The 20,295-nt window shown below is 47.6% G+C and overlaps 1 protein-coding gene across 1 annotated transcript in view; it reads right to left on the reverse strand.

Annotated features, from left to right (window-relative positions):
- The window catches only part of SLC1A4 (solute carrier family 1 member 4), a 29,423-nt gene extending 12,018 nt beyond the window's left edge, over positions 1-17,405 (reverse strand). The window contains exons 1-3 of the mRNA XM_009901287.2: positions 16,835-17,405; positions 4,867-4,909; positions 3,620-3,682 (exon numbers count right to left, since the gene is read on the reverse strand). Coding sequence (XP_009899589.2) covers positions 3,620-3,682; positions 4,867-4,909; positions 16,835-17,349 — 621 coding nt within the window. The 5' untranslated portion in view covers positions 17,350-17,405. The remainder of the gene's footprint in view (positions 1-3,619; positions 3,683-4,866; positions 4,910-16,834) is intronic.
- Positions 17,406-20,295: the final 2,890 nt, after the last annotated feature.

Raw genomic sequence — 20,295 nt, forward strand, 5'->3', positions numbered from 1 at the left:
AAAGAAAAATATACTCTGAGCTAAAAGCTTGGAATGAATATTGACTGAAGAACTTGGGATGCTGATCTGCTAAACCTGACCAAACCAGCATGCTGGCTTGCTCCTGGCACTATAATCACTGCTGCTGCTATTTTTGAAGTACTCAAACTTACTAGTCCTTCAAGCCTAGCTCTTGTGATCTGGGGACACCCAAATTTTTGGTGACCAGAGAAAGAGCTCTGTGCAGCCACCAAAAACTTTCAGCTCTTTCCCTCTATTCACTGTCACCCTGCCTACCCTTTCAGGTCTTGCTCTCCCTTCCTCCCTCTTGAACCAATTTTTTTGTTCAACACAACATTTACCATCATCTCACATCAGGGCAGACGTACCAGAAAGTGCATCATTTGCACAGAGTAGTAAGTAACTACAAACTGAAGGCACAATCTGTGGCATTCAGAGAATTTCACCTCCTTGCAGCACAATAAAGAACGGGTCCAGCAGTAAATTCTCAGCGGAAGATCCTCTCAATCCCAGCCTCTAAAACTGGCAGATGCTGAACAGCCTTTTTGTACTCTAACAGAAGAGTGCATCACCCCAAATGAGCTGCCAAGCCAAGCAGCATTGTGGACACAAAACAAAAACAGCTTTAATGAGAGCTCTGTTCCTGGATGAACGACGGGACACGTTATTGTTTGCTTGAAATTGTGTGTTCTGGTAGGAAGATTCATGGAGTTCTGCTGGTGCTTGAATCGCTCTGAAGATGCCATTGTGTTTTAGCTCTTGAAACAGAATGCTTATCAAGGAAACAACTGCTGGCATTGAGCTGTCCCCCAGTAGTAGGTGGCTGAAAAGAAAAGGTAGTCATGTGACGTGAGGAAGAAGAGCAGTCCCCGGTTTGTGTCCTTTTACTGTTGCCACAATAGGAACCCAGAGCGTCCCCCACCAGGCTCCCTGTGCTGCAGATGGGGAACTAAGATAGCCTCTGCCCTTGCCAAACAAACAGAGAGGATGTAGCCATAAAAGCTAGGTAAACATGAGGGAAGTGTGTGAAACAACACAGGACAGCACTGAGCAGACATCTACGTGCCCCATTATTCAGACCAAGCACAAACTACCCAGTGGTGAGGAAAACAAATACAATCAATGGAAAGCTCTGCTCTACACCACTGGTTTGGGAAGTGGAATCAAATATTCTGCTGACGACAGAAAACAGAGAGGAACAACATCTTGTTTCCCTGGAACCCAGCTTCTGTCACTAGGATATTTATACTAAGTAGTATCCAAAAATCATAGCTTTGCTTTCCAGACTTAATCCTTATCTACCCATAAATAATATGGACAGACCGGTACTGAAACTGAGCTCACAAAACTGAGATGATGTTTTCTTTCATTTGGCCCTCTCTCTCCCTAGAGACTGCAGGGCGTCTTCTGGCATTAAAGATGCTCAGCTTCCATTTTGCTCCAACAGCTGAAAGCTTTGGAAAGTAATAGCAGAAATAACCTTTACATCATCACCACTGGCAAAAACAGGCACCAGTGACAAATTCAGAGTATTATTTTTTTCCTGATATTGCATCAAACAGGAGCCTGGTAAGTGGGAAAAGAAAAGAAAAAAGTGAAAACAGAACTTTAAATAGCCAAAAGCTGCATTCTTGTCTCTCCAGTAAGAGTGATGGCTTTGGACAAACATTAAAAAAGTGCTTTGCAGCCAGGCCTATGTCTAGGGGATAGGGTTGGCCCTGATGGTTACCACGAAGCCCTGATCAAACTTGACATTGAAGATGAACAAGAGCCTCATTCACTTTTCATTCACCCTTGGTTAAATGAAGAGTAACTGTAATCTGTAAGCAAACACACGTGTCCAATGCACATTGCCACAGCCTTTCATACTGAAGCTGGCTTTCCCCAGCATGAGGTTGCACGGGCTTGTACTGCCTGAGGACACACTGGTGTGAGGAGACAAAGTGCTTTGTTGGGATGCAGCCATCACCACGCAGCCACAGCAGGTGGGGTGATTGCAGAGGTGGGCTAATGCAATTTTTCAGGCACAGGCAGAGCCCAGGCAGATAGGGCTGCCCTCTTCCCCAGTGAAACCACTCACCCTGGGACAGCAGGCTTCTAAGGCAAGGGATGACTTCTCCCCTGCTCAGTTCTTGTGCCGAAGTCACCTGTCACCCTGCCTGCAGGGCTGGTGAAAGTTCAGCCCAAAGCTGAGTTCAGAAACACTGTTCTGCATCATCTGCTTGTGCATCATGTGTGGCAAGGAGAAAGCAATGAGGCCAGCACTTCCTGTGCTCAGGGACATGCTTCAGAGTCCCTCTGGGGGAGCACAAACTGCTTTTTCCTCAATAGTTTTGCAAACTGGTGAGCAAGCCCCACCTGAGCCCTTCCACAACAAACAAACATTAAAAGTCTCTTGCCCTGCAGGCATTTAAATCATTAAAAGCCCAACACCCAATACTGATCTCAGATAGTCAGAACAAGTTTGAGAAATAGAAAAGTCATTTCACAGAATGACAGCAAGGTAGGGCTGGAAGGGACCTGTGAAGACCCTCTAGTCCAACCGTCCTGCTAGAACAGGATCACCCAGAGTAAATCACACAGGAACATGCCCAGGCGGCTTTGGAATGCCACCAGAGAGAAGAGACTCCACAACCTCTCTGGGCAGCCTGTCCCAGTGCTCTGCCACCCTTAAAGGGAAGAATGTTTTCCTTATGTTTCCATGGAACCTCCTGCGTTCCAATTTGGGTCCATTGCCCCTTGTCCTGCCACTGGACACCAAGAAGAGACTAGCTCCATCACAGACTCGTAGAACAGTAGGGGTTGGAAAGGACCCAAGGAGATTAAGTCCAACATCCCTACCAAAGCAGCATTGTATAGGGCAGGTCACACAGGAACACATCCAGATGGGTCTTAAAGTCTCTAGAGAAGCAGGCTACACAACCTCTCTGGGCACTTGTCCTTTAGATATTTCTAAGCATTAATTTCCAATCTCAGAACCCCAAAAAAGCACAAGGGGCTTCATCTGGAGTGAGGAGACACATCACATGCTGGCTTTGTTACATAGCACACTGCCTGTAAGACACTTGTATTCACTGCTGGACCTGCAGCCTGCTGGCTCTCTCCAATTACACAAATGTTTGACAGCCCCTGCAGAATTGCCACTCAACAGGATACATAGAGCACCTCTAGAAGTCCTCCAAACTACAAACAGAACCTTAGCTACAACTCCAAACTAATTTTCTTTCTGACATCATTGCAATAGAAGCTTATTTGTAATGTTCTGTCTCTAATTTTTACTCCTTCAGATCACTTCTTACTGCTTGCAAGATGGTAACAAGATGAAAAAAAAAATCCCAAATAACCTCTTTGCTTTTTAAAGAAAGAAGCTTGAGCAGTGGAGAAAAGCTCATTCTCTCCAAACTGCTAATGAAGAGTAAGGTTTCAGTCAGAGGTCTCCTGTCCATCATGGCTTTCTTGTGCGGCTGTAGGTAACTCACGTGGGTAGCATGTGCCTCAGCTGCAGGCAAAGAAAATTACTTGCTTCTTTCCACTTACTTCTGGAAAGGATTAAAGATATCAAGTAGTCAAATATGACAGTTGACAAAGGTCTGTGTAAAAACTGAAGAAGTGGCCTTACCTTTTCCAATGTGACATTTCCAGAGGTAGTGTTTCTGAGCAGTATCTTATATTCTGTTGCGTACTGCAGGTGAGAAAACAAGCAGAACAGACAAAGTCACAATGTTTGCTGATCAAAGCATCAGCACAAGTTGAGGCTGGCATTAAAATTGCCAATCTAGGGCAACAGCTCGCTTTGGTAAATAAGCTAGACACCTCAGAAAAGCAGGGCACTTCTCTGGGCTTGGTTTTTATAGATACAAAAACAGACAAAAGGGAAGTTTGTGTATTTGCCAATTACCTTTGACAACAGCAGTGCAGAGGCAAAGGAGAACTTCTCCATCTCATCTGAATGTACAGAGCCCTGACAATTTATAGTATTTTTGGACTGCTTCTATTTTTGTTAATGGCATATTGACTTGTACTATATTATATACACACTGAAAATGGCTTTTGATTTGAAGAGTTTGACCTTGGTTTTGATACAAAAGCAAACCCACAGAAGACCACGAAGGCAAAAACTATTATTCTGCTCCTGTGACATAAAGAATCACTATGCCCTGTGGCAATATTCTCAGAATCATTTTGGTTGGAGACTATTCCAGTGGTTGAGAACTCTCTCAGTCAAGAAGGTTCTTTTAATCTCCAACCTAAACCTCCACTGGTGCATCCTGATGCCATTACCTCTCCTCCTATCACTTGTTACTAAGGAGAAGAGACCAACACCCACCTCACTCCAACCTCCTTTCAGGGAGCCATAGAGAGGTGTTTATCACCTGTCTTAACAGTATCTACCCAAAATTAGCAATAATCACTAAATCTAAATCTTCTTGGAGCCCCACAGCTCCTTTCCATGAGTTGAAACCACAGTATATTCTGGTACCCTACCACACTTAGAGTCCTCTGCTGCAACAGAAGCCAGGCTGAGCAATTAATCCAGCAAGGAACACAATGCGAAACACTGAATAAAACCATCAAGCAATGCTTGCAACATGGAAGGGTTAAGTCACCATTCCTGCAAGTGTTCAAGAAACATGTGGACATGACACTTTGGGACACAGGTCAATGACCATGGGGTTTTTAGGTTTGAGGTTGGACTCGATATCTTAAAGGTCAGGTCCAACCAAAACAATTCTGTGAGTCTATTGTAAAAGTCTTTAGCCTCATCTGTTCTTATGCCAGGTTCAAGCTATGTAGCCCAGGGCTTCCCAGCTAGCTCCTGATAGGGACAAGCAGACTAGCACAGAGAAGAGCTCACGCATCTCTTACCGTTCGGAAAGCTGCAGCCACGAGGTTGGAAGGAAACAGGTTCCTGTAAAATACAGACAAGAAAGATTTACTGCACAGCTTCTACAAGGAATGCAGCAAGATGCCAATGACATCTTGGCCTGTATCAGGAACAGTGTGGCCAGCAGGACTAGAGATGGAATTCTGCCCCTGTACTCAGCACTGGTGAGGCCTCACCTTGAGCACTGTGTGCAGTTCTGGGGCCCACAATTCAGGAAGGATATTGAGGTGCTGGAGAGGGCCCAGAGGAGAGCAATGGGACTGGTGAGGAGGTCGGAGGGAAAGTCATATGAGGAAAGGCTGAGACAGCTGGGGGTGTTCAGCCTGGAGGAGACTTAGGGGGGACCTTATCACTCTACAATTACCTAAAAGCAAGTTGCAGTCAGGTGGAGGTTGAGCTCTTCTCCCAGGCAACTAGTGACAGGACATGAGGGCATGGTATGAGGCTGTGCCAGGCGAGGTTTAGGTTGGATATTAGGAAGCACTTCCTCACAGAAAGGCTGATGAGGCACTGGGATGGACTACCCTGCAAGGTGGTGGAGTTGCCATCACTGGAAGTCTTTAAGAAAAGACTGGATGTGGCACTTGGTGGCACGGTTTAGCTGATGGCATGGTCTTAGGTCATAGGCTGGATCTGATGATCCCAGAGGTCTTTTCCAGCCTCAATAATTCTGTGACTCTCAGCACCAGAATTGCTTTTGCAAAGGCATGCATGTAGCCACCTGTGAGGTACATGCTACAGAAGACAGCCTGGCACCACACAACAGACGTCTTGTTATGTCTGCAGAGGGCTGAATGCTGGCTTGTCCCTGCTTGTCTACCACATCTAACCATTTGGGACACCAGAGGCAATCAGATATGATGCCAGTTATCCACACCCATCAGCCAGTGGCTACAGAAGCTGGTTTAGCCACACCAGCTGCAGCAACAGATTTTGGCCTTCAGGGTCAGGCAAAATTTTTACATTACTCATGTGTCTATGCTTTGCTCACAGCATCAACATGAAGGAAAATCCAATCAGCAAATCCACTTAAGAGGAGAGCTTAACCCTTCAACACAACAAGGCCAGCTTCCCTCAATACCAAGGTGAAGCAGAACAATGTCAAGAGCCAGAGCTGTCCACAAGTGGTTTAACAGCACAGATGGAAGTAGGGGCATCCCATGGGGAAAGCTGCAGCATCTGACTTTGGTGGTGTCTTCAGATAGAGATGTAAATCCAGCATCAGGTTTGTGCAGACAGGATATCATGCAAAGCATATATGTGAATCTATGGAACAACAAGGATAGGAAAAGTGAGGGTGAACTGGACCATGTAAGGAAAAAGATGTATTTTATAGCTATTTTTAATGCTACACTTCTGTTCTCCCCTTATGACAGGCAAGCAGCAATGTGCTTCCCATACTAAATGGCAGCTTATTTTTTGCACTGTCAGAAGGCAAAACAGGAATACAAGGCAATCTCTGGGGTCATGACAGGGCCCTAGCTGGCGAAGGCAGGAAGGCTAGGGGTACAAACTGAATGCACTGCCAGCCAAATGCATCAAGGAGGCATGGCAACTCCTATGGTAAAGAAAGAAAATACCCTACTCAGAGCCAGTCAACTGTGTCAGAAACCATGTGGGTAGCTGCTCCCCACCCTCTGCTCCTTGCACCACTCCCAGGAAGCTGCAGCCAACTCCACACTGCCCTGCAACCCTCCCCTCACCCCCCAGATTTTGCCATAGTTACCCTGGCCAGCACAACTTTAAACCAGGCTTTTTCAGCTGGGATCATTCCATGAATAGCATGGAAAGCAGAAAACAGAGCAGCAAAGTCAAACCTTTGAAAGCAAGAGGGAGGTTACAATGCAGCACAGTAAAGGACTTTGGTCTTTTCCAGAGCACAGCTCCGTTATCCTGCCACACAGACTTTTCCCACAGCCTTGACAGCAGTGTAAATAAAGTTCATGGACCTTATCAAACAAGTGGTGCTGTGTGAACTACCTCAGCCTCTTTCTCTGTTGCATTATGAGTACTAGGAGGCAGCTGCAAAAGCCAAGTCACTGTAAGACTAATCTGGCTTCTGGAGCCTATGTTCCACTGATTTTTAGTCACAGAACCATAGAATTGTTTCAGTTGCAAAAGACCTTTAAGATCAGCAAGTCTAACCATTACCTTACTCTTCCAAGCCACAACCTTTTCCTCCTCAAAATCCAACAAAAGAGCTGTCTGAAAGGGGAACAGTGAGCTCTAACTCTGCAAAGATGCTTAAGAACTGGGCAAATAAGATCAATGGAACAGCTACTGTTCTCCAGTTCCTGCACAGCTGGAACTCTCTGGTGGATAAAAACCTCATGTAAAGAAAAAAGCAAACCTACTTTATCAGGAGCAAAACATCACATATACAAAGGGGCCAGATCAGTACAGTTTCAATTAAAAAAGAGAAAACATGCTGGTGGGAAAACAAGGACATTTCTTTTCAAGTTGTAATAGCAGGATGATTGTAAAGAGACTGGATTTTGAAGAAGAGATGAATAAAGACTGAAAATCAACCATCTTGATGAAGTAAAGCCCAAAGAAGCAATCTTAAAGCCTAAATAATAAGGTTCTCCAATGTTTAAATGCAGCCAAGAAACCAAGCCCTCCATAATTTACACAGTATGCCAGACATGGGCCTCAGTAATTAAACACTAACTTAACTCCAAGCATGTGGTTGGGTGATGCCAGCTCCTCACCAGCTTCATTGCCCTTCTCTGGACACACTACAGCATCTCAGTATCTTTCTTGTAGCAAGAGCCCCAAAGCTGGACCCTGTGTTCAAGGTGTGGCCTCACCAGTGCTGCATACAGGGGGAATATAGCAGTCACTCCTTTTTATCACTGGAGCAGTGGTTGGAGGAGTCAACTCTCAAGACAGCAAAGAGCGTTTCTGACAATCCACCAAGTGAAAAATTTGGATCTCAGCTCAGAAGGAGCTGTTTTGTTTTGTTCAATCCAACTTCTATGTACATCCAAGTACAACAGTGTGTAAAATCATATTTTTGTTCCTCTGTTTCAAATCCTGGAATTTAAGAACAAAAAGCATCAGGTCATAAAAAGCAACCAGGAAATAAATGGCTCATCTCAGAGGCACCAGCTCTGCACAGAATACCCTCACTGCTCACCTAACATCAGTCAGCATGTGAATTAGATTAAGCTTTAATTACAGGTGGGTCTGGCCACAGGTTTTCACCTGAAGAGGGATTTGTGCAAGAACACCACAATGGTGCCTAAAAAATACAAGTCAGGATGCTACATGCTCCAGGAGAGCCAAAAGCTGTTTGGTGACCTGCTTGGATTTATGTGCATGAGCCTGCAGGTTTGGCACATCATGCATGGTGAGGCAAAGTTCACCCACCAGAGAAATCCAGACCCAGCTCTGTCCCTGCTGCACGTCCCCAAGCCCAAGGAGAGGAGTTGCACAAGGAAGTATGAACATCTCTCCTCTTTGGGTAAGCTAACAAACAGGAACCCTGAAGAGCTGGGTATGCAAATTGAATGTGGGGGCCTCCCTGCTGGTTTTGCTGTAGGGACCAAATGTCTTCCTGCTTCGAAAAGCCCTTACCAGATGTGAACATAGAGTTTGAAAAACAAATAATCACAGAGTGACAGAATGGTAAGGGTTGAAAGGGACCTCTGAAGACCATCCAGTCCAATCCCCTGTTAGAGCAAGCTCACGCAGGAACACGTCCAGGCAGGTTTTGAATGCCTCCAGAGACGGAGGCTCCACAGCCTCTCTGGGCAGCCTATTCTAAACCACCATGGTTATACATTATGGTTTTGAATGCCTCCAGGGGAGACTCTACAACCTCTCTGGGCAGCCTGTTCCAAACCACCATGGTTATAATCATGACTGTTGCTGCTGGTTCTTATGGCTACAGCCCTGCTGCTGCCAGCCCTGTGCCAGAGAACACGGTCACCTCTCTCAAGCAGATGAGGGCTATCTCAAAAGCACACCACTGAGAAAACCCTGAGTCTGGGTGATAAGGAGCCCAACACAAGGGTGTGGGACCAGGCAGCCTAGGTAATACAGAGATGGAACTTGCTGTACATGGCAAGAACAAGCTGAGCCAGCCATGGCACTGCCAGGTGCTGAATGTACCCTCAAGTGCCCCACTGATGCCAAGACCTCGCTCCATGGAAAGGGATGGATTACCCATGCATGGACCCAACCATCTTTGTGGTGTCAAGTCAAAGCAGAATTACAGAATCATTAAGGTTGGAAAACACCTTTAAGATCACAAAGTCAAACCATAACCCAACTACCATGGCCACTAAATTATATCCTGGAGCACCACATCTAGATGCTTCAACACCTCCAGGGGTGGCGACTCCAGCACCTCCCTGGGCAGCCTGTTCCAATGTCTGACCACTCAGTAAACAAATTTTTCCTAATATTCAATGTAAACCTCCCCTGACACAACTTAAGCCCATATCCTCTCATCCTATCACTGATTACTTGGGAGAAGAAACCAACACCAGCCGCACTACAACCTCCTTTCAGGTAGCTGTAGAGAGCAGTAAGATCTCCCCTAAGCCTTCTCCCAGCTAAATAACCCCAGCTCCCTCAGCCACTCTCGTACAATATGTCCTTCAAACCCCTCACCAACCTCATTGCCCTTCTCTGGATATCCTCCAGGACCTCAATGTCTTTCCTATACTCTGGCAGCCAGAACCCAATCCAGCATTCAAGCTGTGGCCTCACCAGTAGGTGGTACCAAGATTTTTACTCACTTTGCCAAGCATCAGGCAGGAAAGTGCCTCTCTGTCTGCTGCAAGTCACACAGACAAACCTCCTCCAAAAAACAAGAGAAATCCATCTGACAAGCTGTTAAAGATCCTGAGTCTGGAGCAGCAGGTGGGCCAAGTCAGGAAACCTCCACGTATCTACACCACACAGTGTGAGAAAAGCACCCCATCAGATCCTCTTAAAATAGGAACCCAAAAGCAGCAGAACCAGGGGCAGGAGTTTCTGTGTCTGAATATTTGCTGTTTGAATACTGTCCCCCCCAAGCACAGCCCCATGTATGCAGCTTTCTTCCACTCCTCCAGTGAAAAGCTGCTCACATCAAGTAAAGAGATACTATTAGATAACTGAATTTTGCAGGAAGGCCTCACTACTTTTTTTTGCTGTGATAGAAATCTTAGTTTAGCAGCAGCATCCACTACCAGGAATCCTAGGCGACTAAAGAAACCTGGATCTGAAAGAGGATGCAGTTCCCATGTTTCTTAGTTTTGCTATTACAGGAAAATTCATCTCTTCCCCACCCCATATCCTTCCACCAGCAGGGTAAGAATGGCACAGGAACTCCTTCACTGCACATGTAAGGGATGGTTATTAATAAACTATTTGGGCTGGATGATCTCAAAGGTCTCTTCCAACCAGATATATTCTGCGCTTCGGCCAGAGCTCTGCAAACAACTTTGCTCTGGCAGCAAAACCATGCAAAGGAAAAAGGCAAGTAGAACAAAGCCCTACAATACTACACATTCTTCTTGCATTTCTTCTTACAAAAAGTTCCACTTCTGAGGCCAAAAAACTTGCTGCTGGAAAACATATTCTCGTGAGGAAGTATTCTGTGTTATCTCCTGTTTTTTTTTCAATGAAGCATTTTCAGTGGCAGGAGTCCACCAACAGCAACCTCACTGCCATCTGTGCCAACCTGCCAAAGCCCAGTTTGGATTGCCCCAGTACCTCCAATTATCCTTCTGTCCCAAGATTTGCACCCAATATCAATTTTTGTCATCTGCCTTCTGAATACAGTTGTCTTCTATTGAGGAACCTCAATATACATAAATCTGTGGGAGTCAATGAGATGTATCCCAGAGTTCACAAGATGCTAAATTGTTCCTACAAAAAACAGTTAGCAGACCCTATACACCAAAAGAGGATCTAGGTTCAAAAAACAATGCCAGGATTGGGTCTTTTCCGTCTGGAAAACAGAAGACTGAGGGGGAATCTCATCAATGCTTATAAATACTTACAGGGTGGGTGTCAGGAGGATGGGGCCAGGCTGTTTTCAGTGGTGCCCAGTGACAGGACAAGGAGTAATGAGCACAAACTTGAAAATATGTTAGATGGAACTTCTTGAGAAGGAACATCTTCAGTGTAAGGCTGATGGAGCACTGGAGCAGGCTGCCCAGAGAGGTGGTGGAGTCGCCATCTCTGGAGACATTCAAAAGCTGCCTGGATGTGTTCCTGTGTAACCTTCTTTAGGTGGACCCACCTTGGCACAGGGGCTTGGACTCAATGGCCTCCAGAGGTCCCTTCCAACCCCTACCATTCTGTGATTCACTACTTCCCTTTTCTGAGGCTATCCTAGACTTAAGAGCTAGCCATGCAGCTATGACACCCACTGGTTAGCCTGAGGACGTGCTGTTGGTGTGACTGCAGCTGTTCCCACAGCCAATTCTTACTCTATTTATATCATCACAAAGATGGCACCTCCCCCTCCTCTCCTAACTTGAGTTTTGCTCTCTTTTCACTTTGGGATTTCAGAGACAAGCCTTCATGGCCACTGCTTTTAGGTGACTCACTGGGAAGACCAAGGCTTTAAGAAACAAGTGCAAGCAAAACAAATGGTGCCCAAGTGAGGATCACTGCATGAGTGCTCCCAACTCCATAGTCCACCTTGGTTATCTGCTCTGCAGCCTAGTCAGAAAAACAGGACTGACACCAAAGCTCATGCCTGCATGCCCTCTGGCTCCAAAGGTGCTCAGAGCCAATGTGCAGGCTTGCCAATGGCACTATGGATACTCCCTTTGGCCACACATCTGGTAACCTCTGGCACAGACAGGAGCAATGTGGAACAATACAATTTAAACTACTTTTGCAGACTTGCCTGGCAGCTTGAGAAACCCTGACCCTACTGCTCAGGGCAAGCACCCAGACTTCTGCATACTCTTCCTATAACAAACAGATGATGCTACTACCTTCTTCCCTTCCCAGACTGTTACAGCTAGAGCTGGATTAAGGACAGAATTCCCTTCCCAAAGTCAATTCTGCAGTTTCAAAACATGTTTTCATCCCATAACTGGGCAAAGAAAACCTGTTCCAGACTAACAAAAAACAAAACCCAAACCAAAACAAAACCCCACAAAAAACATTGTAAAGTACTTTGTTGAAATGTTCCTCTCTACTGAAGTCTTCTGTATAAAATCACAGCAAAACACTGACCTCACTGAAATGCAATGCCAGGATCACCCACTACTGGAAATTCTGACAGGATCAATAGGTTCCTGTGGAACTGTTTAATTTTGGTTGAATCAGCAAATATAAATCAGAGCTAAACCAAAACTCTGACCTTATCAAAACACACACTCTCCTGACAATTGCCCATCAAAAGTGTTAACAAATCAATAGATTCTTGCAAAACTCCTGATCCTGCTGTTTCAACTGCTTTCCCACAGGTGGGCTGTGTTAGCTGCTGGCTGGAATCTCCTTGTCGCCATCACTCTCCTCACCACTTTCTCCCTTCTTAGATCCCCCTTACAGTGAGCCAAGCTGGCTCTCCACAATGTCACCGACCCAGGTCGGCACTGAGCCCTGCAGCCCACCATGTATCACATCTAGCCTCTTCCTCCACTCACTACCACTTCACAGCCAAGATGGCAAGAGCTCTTCATCCTCTTGCTTGGCCTTCTCCACCAAACAAACCTGTAAGGAACAAACCCCCAAATTCTGCAGTTTTTTTCCCTCTCTCACATCATCTGCTGGCACTCAGTGGTCACCAATTTGATATACGAGAGCTGGAGGTATTCACAAGGTCCAGCTTCAGCTAAGACCGTGTGAAGAGAGTGCTCAAGAGCCTGAACTGGGTGCTCTGGAGGAGCCTGTCTTTCTTCATTGGATACAGGAGAGAGTTAAGGAAATCTGAGGTCCCCACTTTTGAGTTCAGAACACACCCCACTTACAGCCATTGCTTTGTAAGTCATCAGCCTTGCAGAAGCACCTAAAGACCTCTTTCTGGGCCCTAACGCCGAGTTGCAGCCTCTCCCTATGCTTAGCCGTGCCCATCTTTTGGGGAGCTTCAAAGAACTGCCTACATGATTGAGCTGAGATAAGCCATCAGCATCACTGCTGTGGGGCCCAAAGACACCCTCAGGACAGCTTTGCTATTCTTACAACATCTCCTGAAGCAGAGGACATTGTGCTTAAACCCTGGCCAGGCAGTTTGCCTCCTGCACTTTCCAGAAGGGAAACCAGGAGGTTGCTCCAGCACCTCCAGTCAGAAGAAGGCAGAAAAACAGACCTGGAGGTTAATGGCCAATGGACAAAACAGAAAAATGAGACAGCATTCTGGTTTACCAGCAAGTCATCGTTCATTTGCTACCAAAGCCCAAAATAAATGTGGTGGTTTTTTTTTTCCAGAGGCTGTGTCTGCATGTTTGTGTGGGAGCTTCAGACCTGGAAACAGAAAACCCCAACCAAGAATCAAGCTTGCCTCAGACACTGCTGTGACAATGGAAAGAGACATCTTTGGTCATTAACCAATGCACTTCCCAAAAGCAGAAGAGGTCTGCATCCTGGGAATGGACACCCCATGTCATCCCTGCAGATGCCATGGTAATACTGACTCACAAGCTGTGATTTTCCTCCTCACTGCTTCTTCCTTGGGCCATGTTTTACATCTGCTTTAGTGCTGTAGGATGACTTTACCCATTTGTGCCTTGTTTTTGCCTTTTATCTGACACAGCCAGTATCAAGACACACTGGAAAACCAAATCTTGTGTCCAACAGAAAGTTTCATGGCCAAAAGAGAGAAAAGGAAAAGCAAAGAGTAGGATGTTGTGAGACCTGCCTGCACAAAAGGCCAACTGTTTCAGCTTCTATGGAGTCAAGGTCTCATTAGCTGGTACCTTCCACCACAGCAGGGACCAAGATCAATGCTCAAACCAGAATGCTCACGCTTTCAAATAACAGTCCCCATATATTTTTATGTATCAAATAAAAAACCAGAGGGACTCCAGCCTGGGGACTATCAGGGATTTGTACTAAGATTAGGAGTTCCAGTGCTGGCCATGTCCAAATCTATCTTTTCTGGACTGGATTTTGCTATCACTGCTGTGACAATGGGACTGCCCAATAACATTGGCTGCAACAGCTCCTCCAAGAAAAAGCTGAATTCACAGCCCCAGTACATGTACTGGGAAAAAGCCTCTGGCCTATCATTTCCCACAAGGAACCCATTCTGCAACCTGCGTGCTTTACCAAAGTCTCATCACTATCAGCATTGCTTTGGAGTTAAGGACTCGATCCCACCACTTTATAACCTCTTTGAAGACAAACTCCCCACATGCAAATACAGACAAGAGCAAGCAGCAGTTTTCTGCTCCCAGCTTCACTGATGTCACCCACAGCCTGAAGTTCACTGGAGCATCCTTGCTGTTTCTCGGCTACATCCTACTCCCTGCTGCATGGCAACACAGAAATGAAACACCAGCCAGGATGCACCCAGGACAGCCACAGCTAGAGTCACCTTCCCGATGAACCTGGTTCTGCTAACTCTTTTTTTTACTTCACCCATCTAGGTTTCCATTCAACTCCATGTCACAGAATTACAGCATGGTAGAGGTTGGAAGAGACCTCTGAAGATCACCTAGTCTAACCCTCCTGCTAAACTAGGTTTGCTTAGATCAGGTTGGACAGGAACATGTCCAGATGGGTTTTGAAAGTCTCAAGAGAAAGAGACTCCACAACCTCTCTGGGCAGCCTGGTTCAGTGCTCTGCCACCCTCAGAGTAAAGAAGTTTTTCCTTATGTTTAAGTGAAACCTGTACTCTAGTTTGTGCCCACTGCCTCTTGTCCTACCACTCACTGGGCACCACTGAAAAAAGCCAAGCCCAGCCCATCATCTTGACCTCAACCCTGAAGATACTGACAAGCATTGAGAAGATCCCCACTCAGTCTGCTCTTCTGCAGGCTAAAGAGCTCCACGTCTCTCAGTCTCTCCTTATAGAAAGATCCTCCAGTCACCTTCAGACAGCCCACCTACTCCCACTGCTGTGTTATAACTTAACATGCCCTGTGAGGAACTGCAGCTCCTTGAGAGAAGTCCTTAATTGTTGGTCCTCAGGAGGTGGGCTGAGGATACAAAGTATGTGGTTGTCAACAGAACAATTACTTTTATGTCCAAGGGGAACATATTTCTCCCTGGGAGTGAAAAGGACGTTAATGTGGACTCATAAAAGCAGTTTTGGTGCTATTTTTTTTCCCTCCTAGAAACTATTCTTATCTTTGTTGCCACCTTCATTTGCTGAGACACAGTGAAAATGCTTCTCAGGTGCAAAACTGAACTCACAACTGCACAAACATGTCACGTGTCCCACCCCACCCCCCTCACCCAGGTTTTTAATTACCAAGACAAGTGGCAAGCACGACTCTCCAGCCACTTTGCTGGTACCTAGGTTACCTCCTCAGTTTCATCTTGGTAACAACCTCTACTATCTCCCAAACTGTTCACCTTCCAATGTGATCTTCCTATCACTCCCTCCACTATGGTCACTGGAAGAGACCCAGCTGCCACGTCCTCATTTTCCTTTATTCCACCACTCTTCCCAGGCACCTGTGATGCACCTCCCTGTGACTGCCCAAAATAACTCAGGTGTGGAAGCATGACAGGGCCAGACCAATGATAACAAAGCATACCAGGTGTTCACATCTGGGGTTATGCACCCAGATTCATCAACTGCAGTTGGAAGTCTGACACTCAAAAAGCTGGCTGGATTTTTGCTAGGCCTATGGATGTGTTCCCCTTCTGTTTAGGCCTGGAGAGATCTCAACAAGTTATGGGCTGAGAGACAAAAAAAGAAAAGGTGAAGCCTGCAAGCTTACAAGGAGGAAGAAGAATAAACCAAGAAGCCTATGATCTGGTTAGAAGTGGAAACTTTGCTTCCAGTTAGTTTTGCAGAATGCAAGTCTTCTCTTTGCAAGATGCAGGCGTGGCATGGGAAGTTTGTGAACACACAGGGTGTCCTCATGCCAGACTATGGTTAGGGTATATCCTCCATGGAAATACAGGGTTGCATTTCCATGCCTGCACCTACAGACTGGCCCTGTAAGGGGCAGACTGGTGTTCATGTGAGGAGACTGAGTGAAGGGTGGGGGGAATAAAAGCAAAAGGTGCGTGAGGAATGGGGAGAGCTGCCCTGCCTGCCTGCAGGAGACAGGTAAAGACAGGCAGCAGTTCAGAGGATGGAGCCAGGCAAGGCCACATCGAGCACCCAGGAACAGCTCTGCCTCCAGGCAGGACCTAAAACGGGCCCAGGCACTCAGAGCTCCCAGCAAGCCTCGACTCACCCTCACAGCCACCCAGCCAACATTTCAAATAAAGGGAGGAGAGGTAGAGCACTAGGCAGCCCTACACCTGACTCAGCTGCAGGCTCCAAGGCAGAAAGCAGCGCTTCAGGAGCAGCCAGGAAGAGAAAAAGGAGGAGGAGGAGAACCACCACAGAATGATTTTGGTTGGAAGAGAGATTTAAAACCGAGTCCAACCACTTCAGGCAGCACTGCCAGGTCACAACTAAACCATGGTCCTGAACACCACACGTACACGACTTTTAAACCCCTTCAGGAATGAAGGCTCCACCACTGCCCTGGGCAGTCTGTTCCCGGGCTTGACAACACTCAAGCGGAAATTTCCTCTTGTTCAACCTAAACCTCCCCTGGGGCAACTGAAGGCCGCTTCCTCTTGCCCCATGGCTTGTTCCTTGGGAGAAGAGACCGATGAAGGAGAAGGAAGATGATGAGAAGATGGAGGAGGGTGATGAGAAGATGAAGAAGGTGTAAAAGAAGGGGGGGAAGTTGGAAGGGGGATGGCCCCCGGGCGCCAGCTGCAGCGTGCAACATCGCCGGGTCTGTCATCATCCTTAGGCGGCGGCAAGGAGGGCGGGACTAAGGAGGAGGCGAACGGGGTGGGGGAGCGGAGTGGCCTCACCTGACGAGGTCGAGGAAGGAGTCCACGGTCTCCTTGCTGGTGGGCACGGCGCCGGGAAGCCCCAAGCCAGGGGCGTTGAGAGCAGAAGCTCCGGCGCCGGGCCGAACGATGAAGCCGAGGGCGACGGCGAGGCCGGAGGCCAGCAACGTGGTGCCAAGGAAATAAGCGATGGCGATGCCGCCGAGACGGCCGAGCGAGCGGGTGTCCAGGCTGGCGGCTCCCGACACCAGGCTGCACACCACCAGCGGCAGGATCACCATCCGCAGCATCCGCAGCAGCAGCTCCCCGGGAAAGGCCAGATAGGTCACCTGCGCCGGGCCCAGAGCCGCGCCGCGCACGGCGGCGCCCAGCGCCACGCCGGCCACCACCCCCGAAACCGTCAGCAGCACCAGCGCGTTGCGCCGCAGGAAGCCCCGGCAGCCCCGCAGCCGCCCGCCGCCGCCCCGCTCCGCCGCCGGGCCCTCGGCGTGGCCGTTGCGGCCGCCGCCCGCCTTCTCCCCATCCGCCGCCTCCATGCTGCCCGCCTCGACTAGCGGCCGCACGCTTCCCGCTACGAAGCCGCCTGCGTGCCGCTGGCGCCCGCCGCGCGACTGGCGAGCCCTGCCCGCCGCCGCCGCCCCCGCCCCGCCCCGGGGGAAGGGCCCGGCCCGGCCCGCCCTGCCCCGGCCCGGCCCGCCCTGCCCCGGCCCTGCCCCGAGCCTACCCCGGCTCCGCCGCCAAGCGCGCCGAGTGCCGGTGTAGGTTGAGCTCCATGGCTGCTGTCGGGGGTCGCACGTCCCATTCGCGCCCCTGCCGGGCCGCCCGCGCCCTACGCACAGGCCTCTCCCGTATCCACGGGCCGCGCACGGCCCCGCCGTGCCCTCGTGGTGAATGCGTGTCCCCGCAGCGTCCCCTGATGTGTCACAGAGCTGACACATGTCCCCCCCGTGGTCTCCTCACTGTCCCGCTCACTCCCTCCCAGCGTCCCCATGGCTCACACACCTCTCCCACCGTGTCCCCGAGGTGACACACGTTCCCTCAGTGATGTCCACGGTATTCTCAGTGTCGTCATCAGTCGTCCCTGTGGCTCACAGACACCCTCCTTGTGTCCTCAGTGTCCCCATAGTTCACACACACCTCCTCAGTGCTCCTCTCCTCTCCCTTAGAGAGGCAGGAGCCATTCTCTGCACCAGGACAGGTTGTGGCTGTGTCCCTTGTCCCCACAGTGAAAGCTGTCCAACAGGCCCGCGGGCTAGTCAGAGGCAGGGTACACAGTCTGGCGCATCCTTCCCTGAAGAACCTGGCTGAACCTATATCTGATCACACAAACAGCTTCTCTAGGGACAAGTAAAGGCCACCTGAGGCTTTCAAATCGGCAAGGGTCTTAAAAGTATCAGTGCTGTCATGTTTGCTCACAGAGCCAGCTGCAGGAGCTTCAGCTGATGTTGGGATTTTAGGAGGGGCTTGATTTCAGTTTGCTGCCTTGCCATCAGCAAAGCACAGCCTAGCAGAAAATGTGCTGTGAAAACAACCAGCTGTGCATGCAGGTTTTGAAGAGACTGACAGGGCATGATAAGGCAATAATCCCTGTTTAATAAGAATCTATTCTGTTTTCCAGCCTCATGAATAGACCCAAGCTTCCCTACATCATGGATGGAGCTCCTAGGGAACTGTTTCCTAAACAGGTAATTACGCTACCAGTGAACGACCAACCACATCTACCCCACCCACCACCTCTAAGCTCAGTGAGTTGAAGCTTGCTCTTACACCAAAATTTGATTCAAGATGCCAGGCATCTTGATTTTTCTTGATAACTTTCCTTTTGAGGAACACTTGGTTTGTGAAAGTCTGGGCACGAGTGTTCTGCCACATTAGGGTAAGCAGAGAAAGGAAACAGAGAATAAATTAATAAGGAAAGCAAGTATCTGCAGACACTTTCCAAGATGTTAAATTCCACCACCCTCAAAAGACCTTACATGGGTCTTTTAAATTGATTTTGAATACGTTTCACAAATAGGTCTGTGAATAGTAAACAATTAACCCTCCAAAATAATTGTTTCTTTCCACATCAGAAGCACTTCTAACATGGATTTTTAATTAATATTCCTTGTGAAAATGTTATGCTTCTTTTTTCCCTGGTTCACCTTTTTTCTATTTCCATCTAGCCATGAAAAGGAAAAAAGAAAAGAGGAAAATTAATAACAACTTCAAATTATAAAACAAATGCAAAAACCAAGAGGACTTTGTTCTCTTGTTTCAGTTGAGAAAAGATTCAAAAACCCAAACCATGAGCAGAAAGGCTGTTTCCAAATGCAAACTGAAAAGCAAGGGGAGAAATTCAGAACTTACTAAATTGGAAAACTCCACCAGATGAACCAGTAGTAGACTGCTTCTTCCCTGGAGGATCTCCCCATATCCTTGCAGGGTTTACTTTGCTCAGAGCAGTGCCATGGAATCAGCCAGGTGACCTGCAGGAACACACCTCCAAAATTATAGATCCCACTGTGTGTTTTTTCACCTAAGACTAGAAGGTGGTAGTCAGCCCTTGATGTAATGATGCTTCTGTCAAACTTCCTGGTCAATGACACCACGAGAATTCAGATTCTCAATTTCCCCTCCCTCCACCCCTTTTTTTTCCTCCATCTTGACTTTAAACACTGACCCTTCTTCTCCTAACATATCCTTCTTCCTAACATTCCCTTCATCTCCTAGTGTATCTTCAGATGACAAGGCTATTGCAAAGCATGGAAGCCTCTCACTATACAAATGGATCTTGTCCCAAAGACATCCTAGGCAAAGCTAACTGTTTCTCTATACCCTGAGAAAATTCATGGATGGCTGCAATGATTAACTCTAAAGCCCAATGACTTATTCAATGGTAATTGTTGACTGATCCATTTTGTCATGTTTTCATTTCAGCACTTGCAGATCTTGGGAGCTTTCCAGTGAGTGAGGCTGTATGTTTCCAATGTCCAGCCTTGCTGGTGCTGCTAAATTAGGGGAGTTGAATTTCCCTATAGTGACTTAAAAAAGTGTTTTTCTCTTTCATAGCTTTCACCTGCACAGGGCTAGAGTGCTTCCTGTCCTGTGCACTCCAAAAATCAGCAGAGGGATCAGAAACAGGCAACAAGTAATATAAAAAAAAATAACTTAAAGAGAGCCATCCTCTCTCCCCCATCCCATACAAAAACCCCAAACCAGAATCCAAAACCATCCAGTTCCTTTTAAATCTTTTTTTTTAGTTCCTTTTATTTTCAATGAGGAGACAGCCAACATAGTTTTCACCACTGGCCCAGGAAGGAAGAGGTTCTGCTGATTTCTAGGCAAATTCTGACTGATAAAACTTTCTTATGGTGGGTGTTTGAAATTCCAGCCTCAGTGAAGGGAATTAAAAAATCTCAACAGCTGTAAGAGACTCAGGTTCTTCTCCTCTGTGCTTCAGCACCAAGCAAGCCGTGTACAGGACTTGTTTTGAAGCGTTT

This window comes from Dryobates pubescens, chromosome 39 (genome assembly GCF_014839835.1).
Source record: "Dryobates pubescens isolate bDryPub1 chromosome 39, bDryPub1.pri, whole genome shotgun sequence".
Classification (NCBI taxonomy): Eukaryota; Metazoa; Chordata; class Aves; order Piciformes; family Picidae; genus Dryobates; species Dryobates pubescens.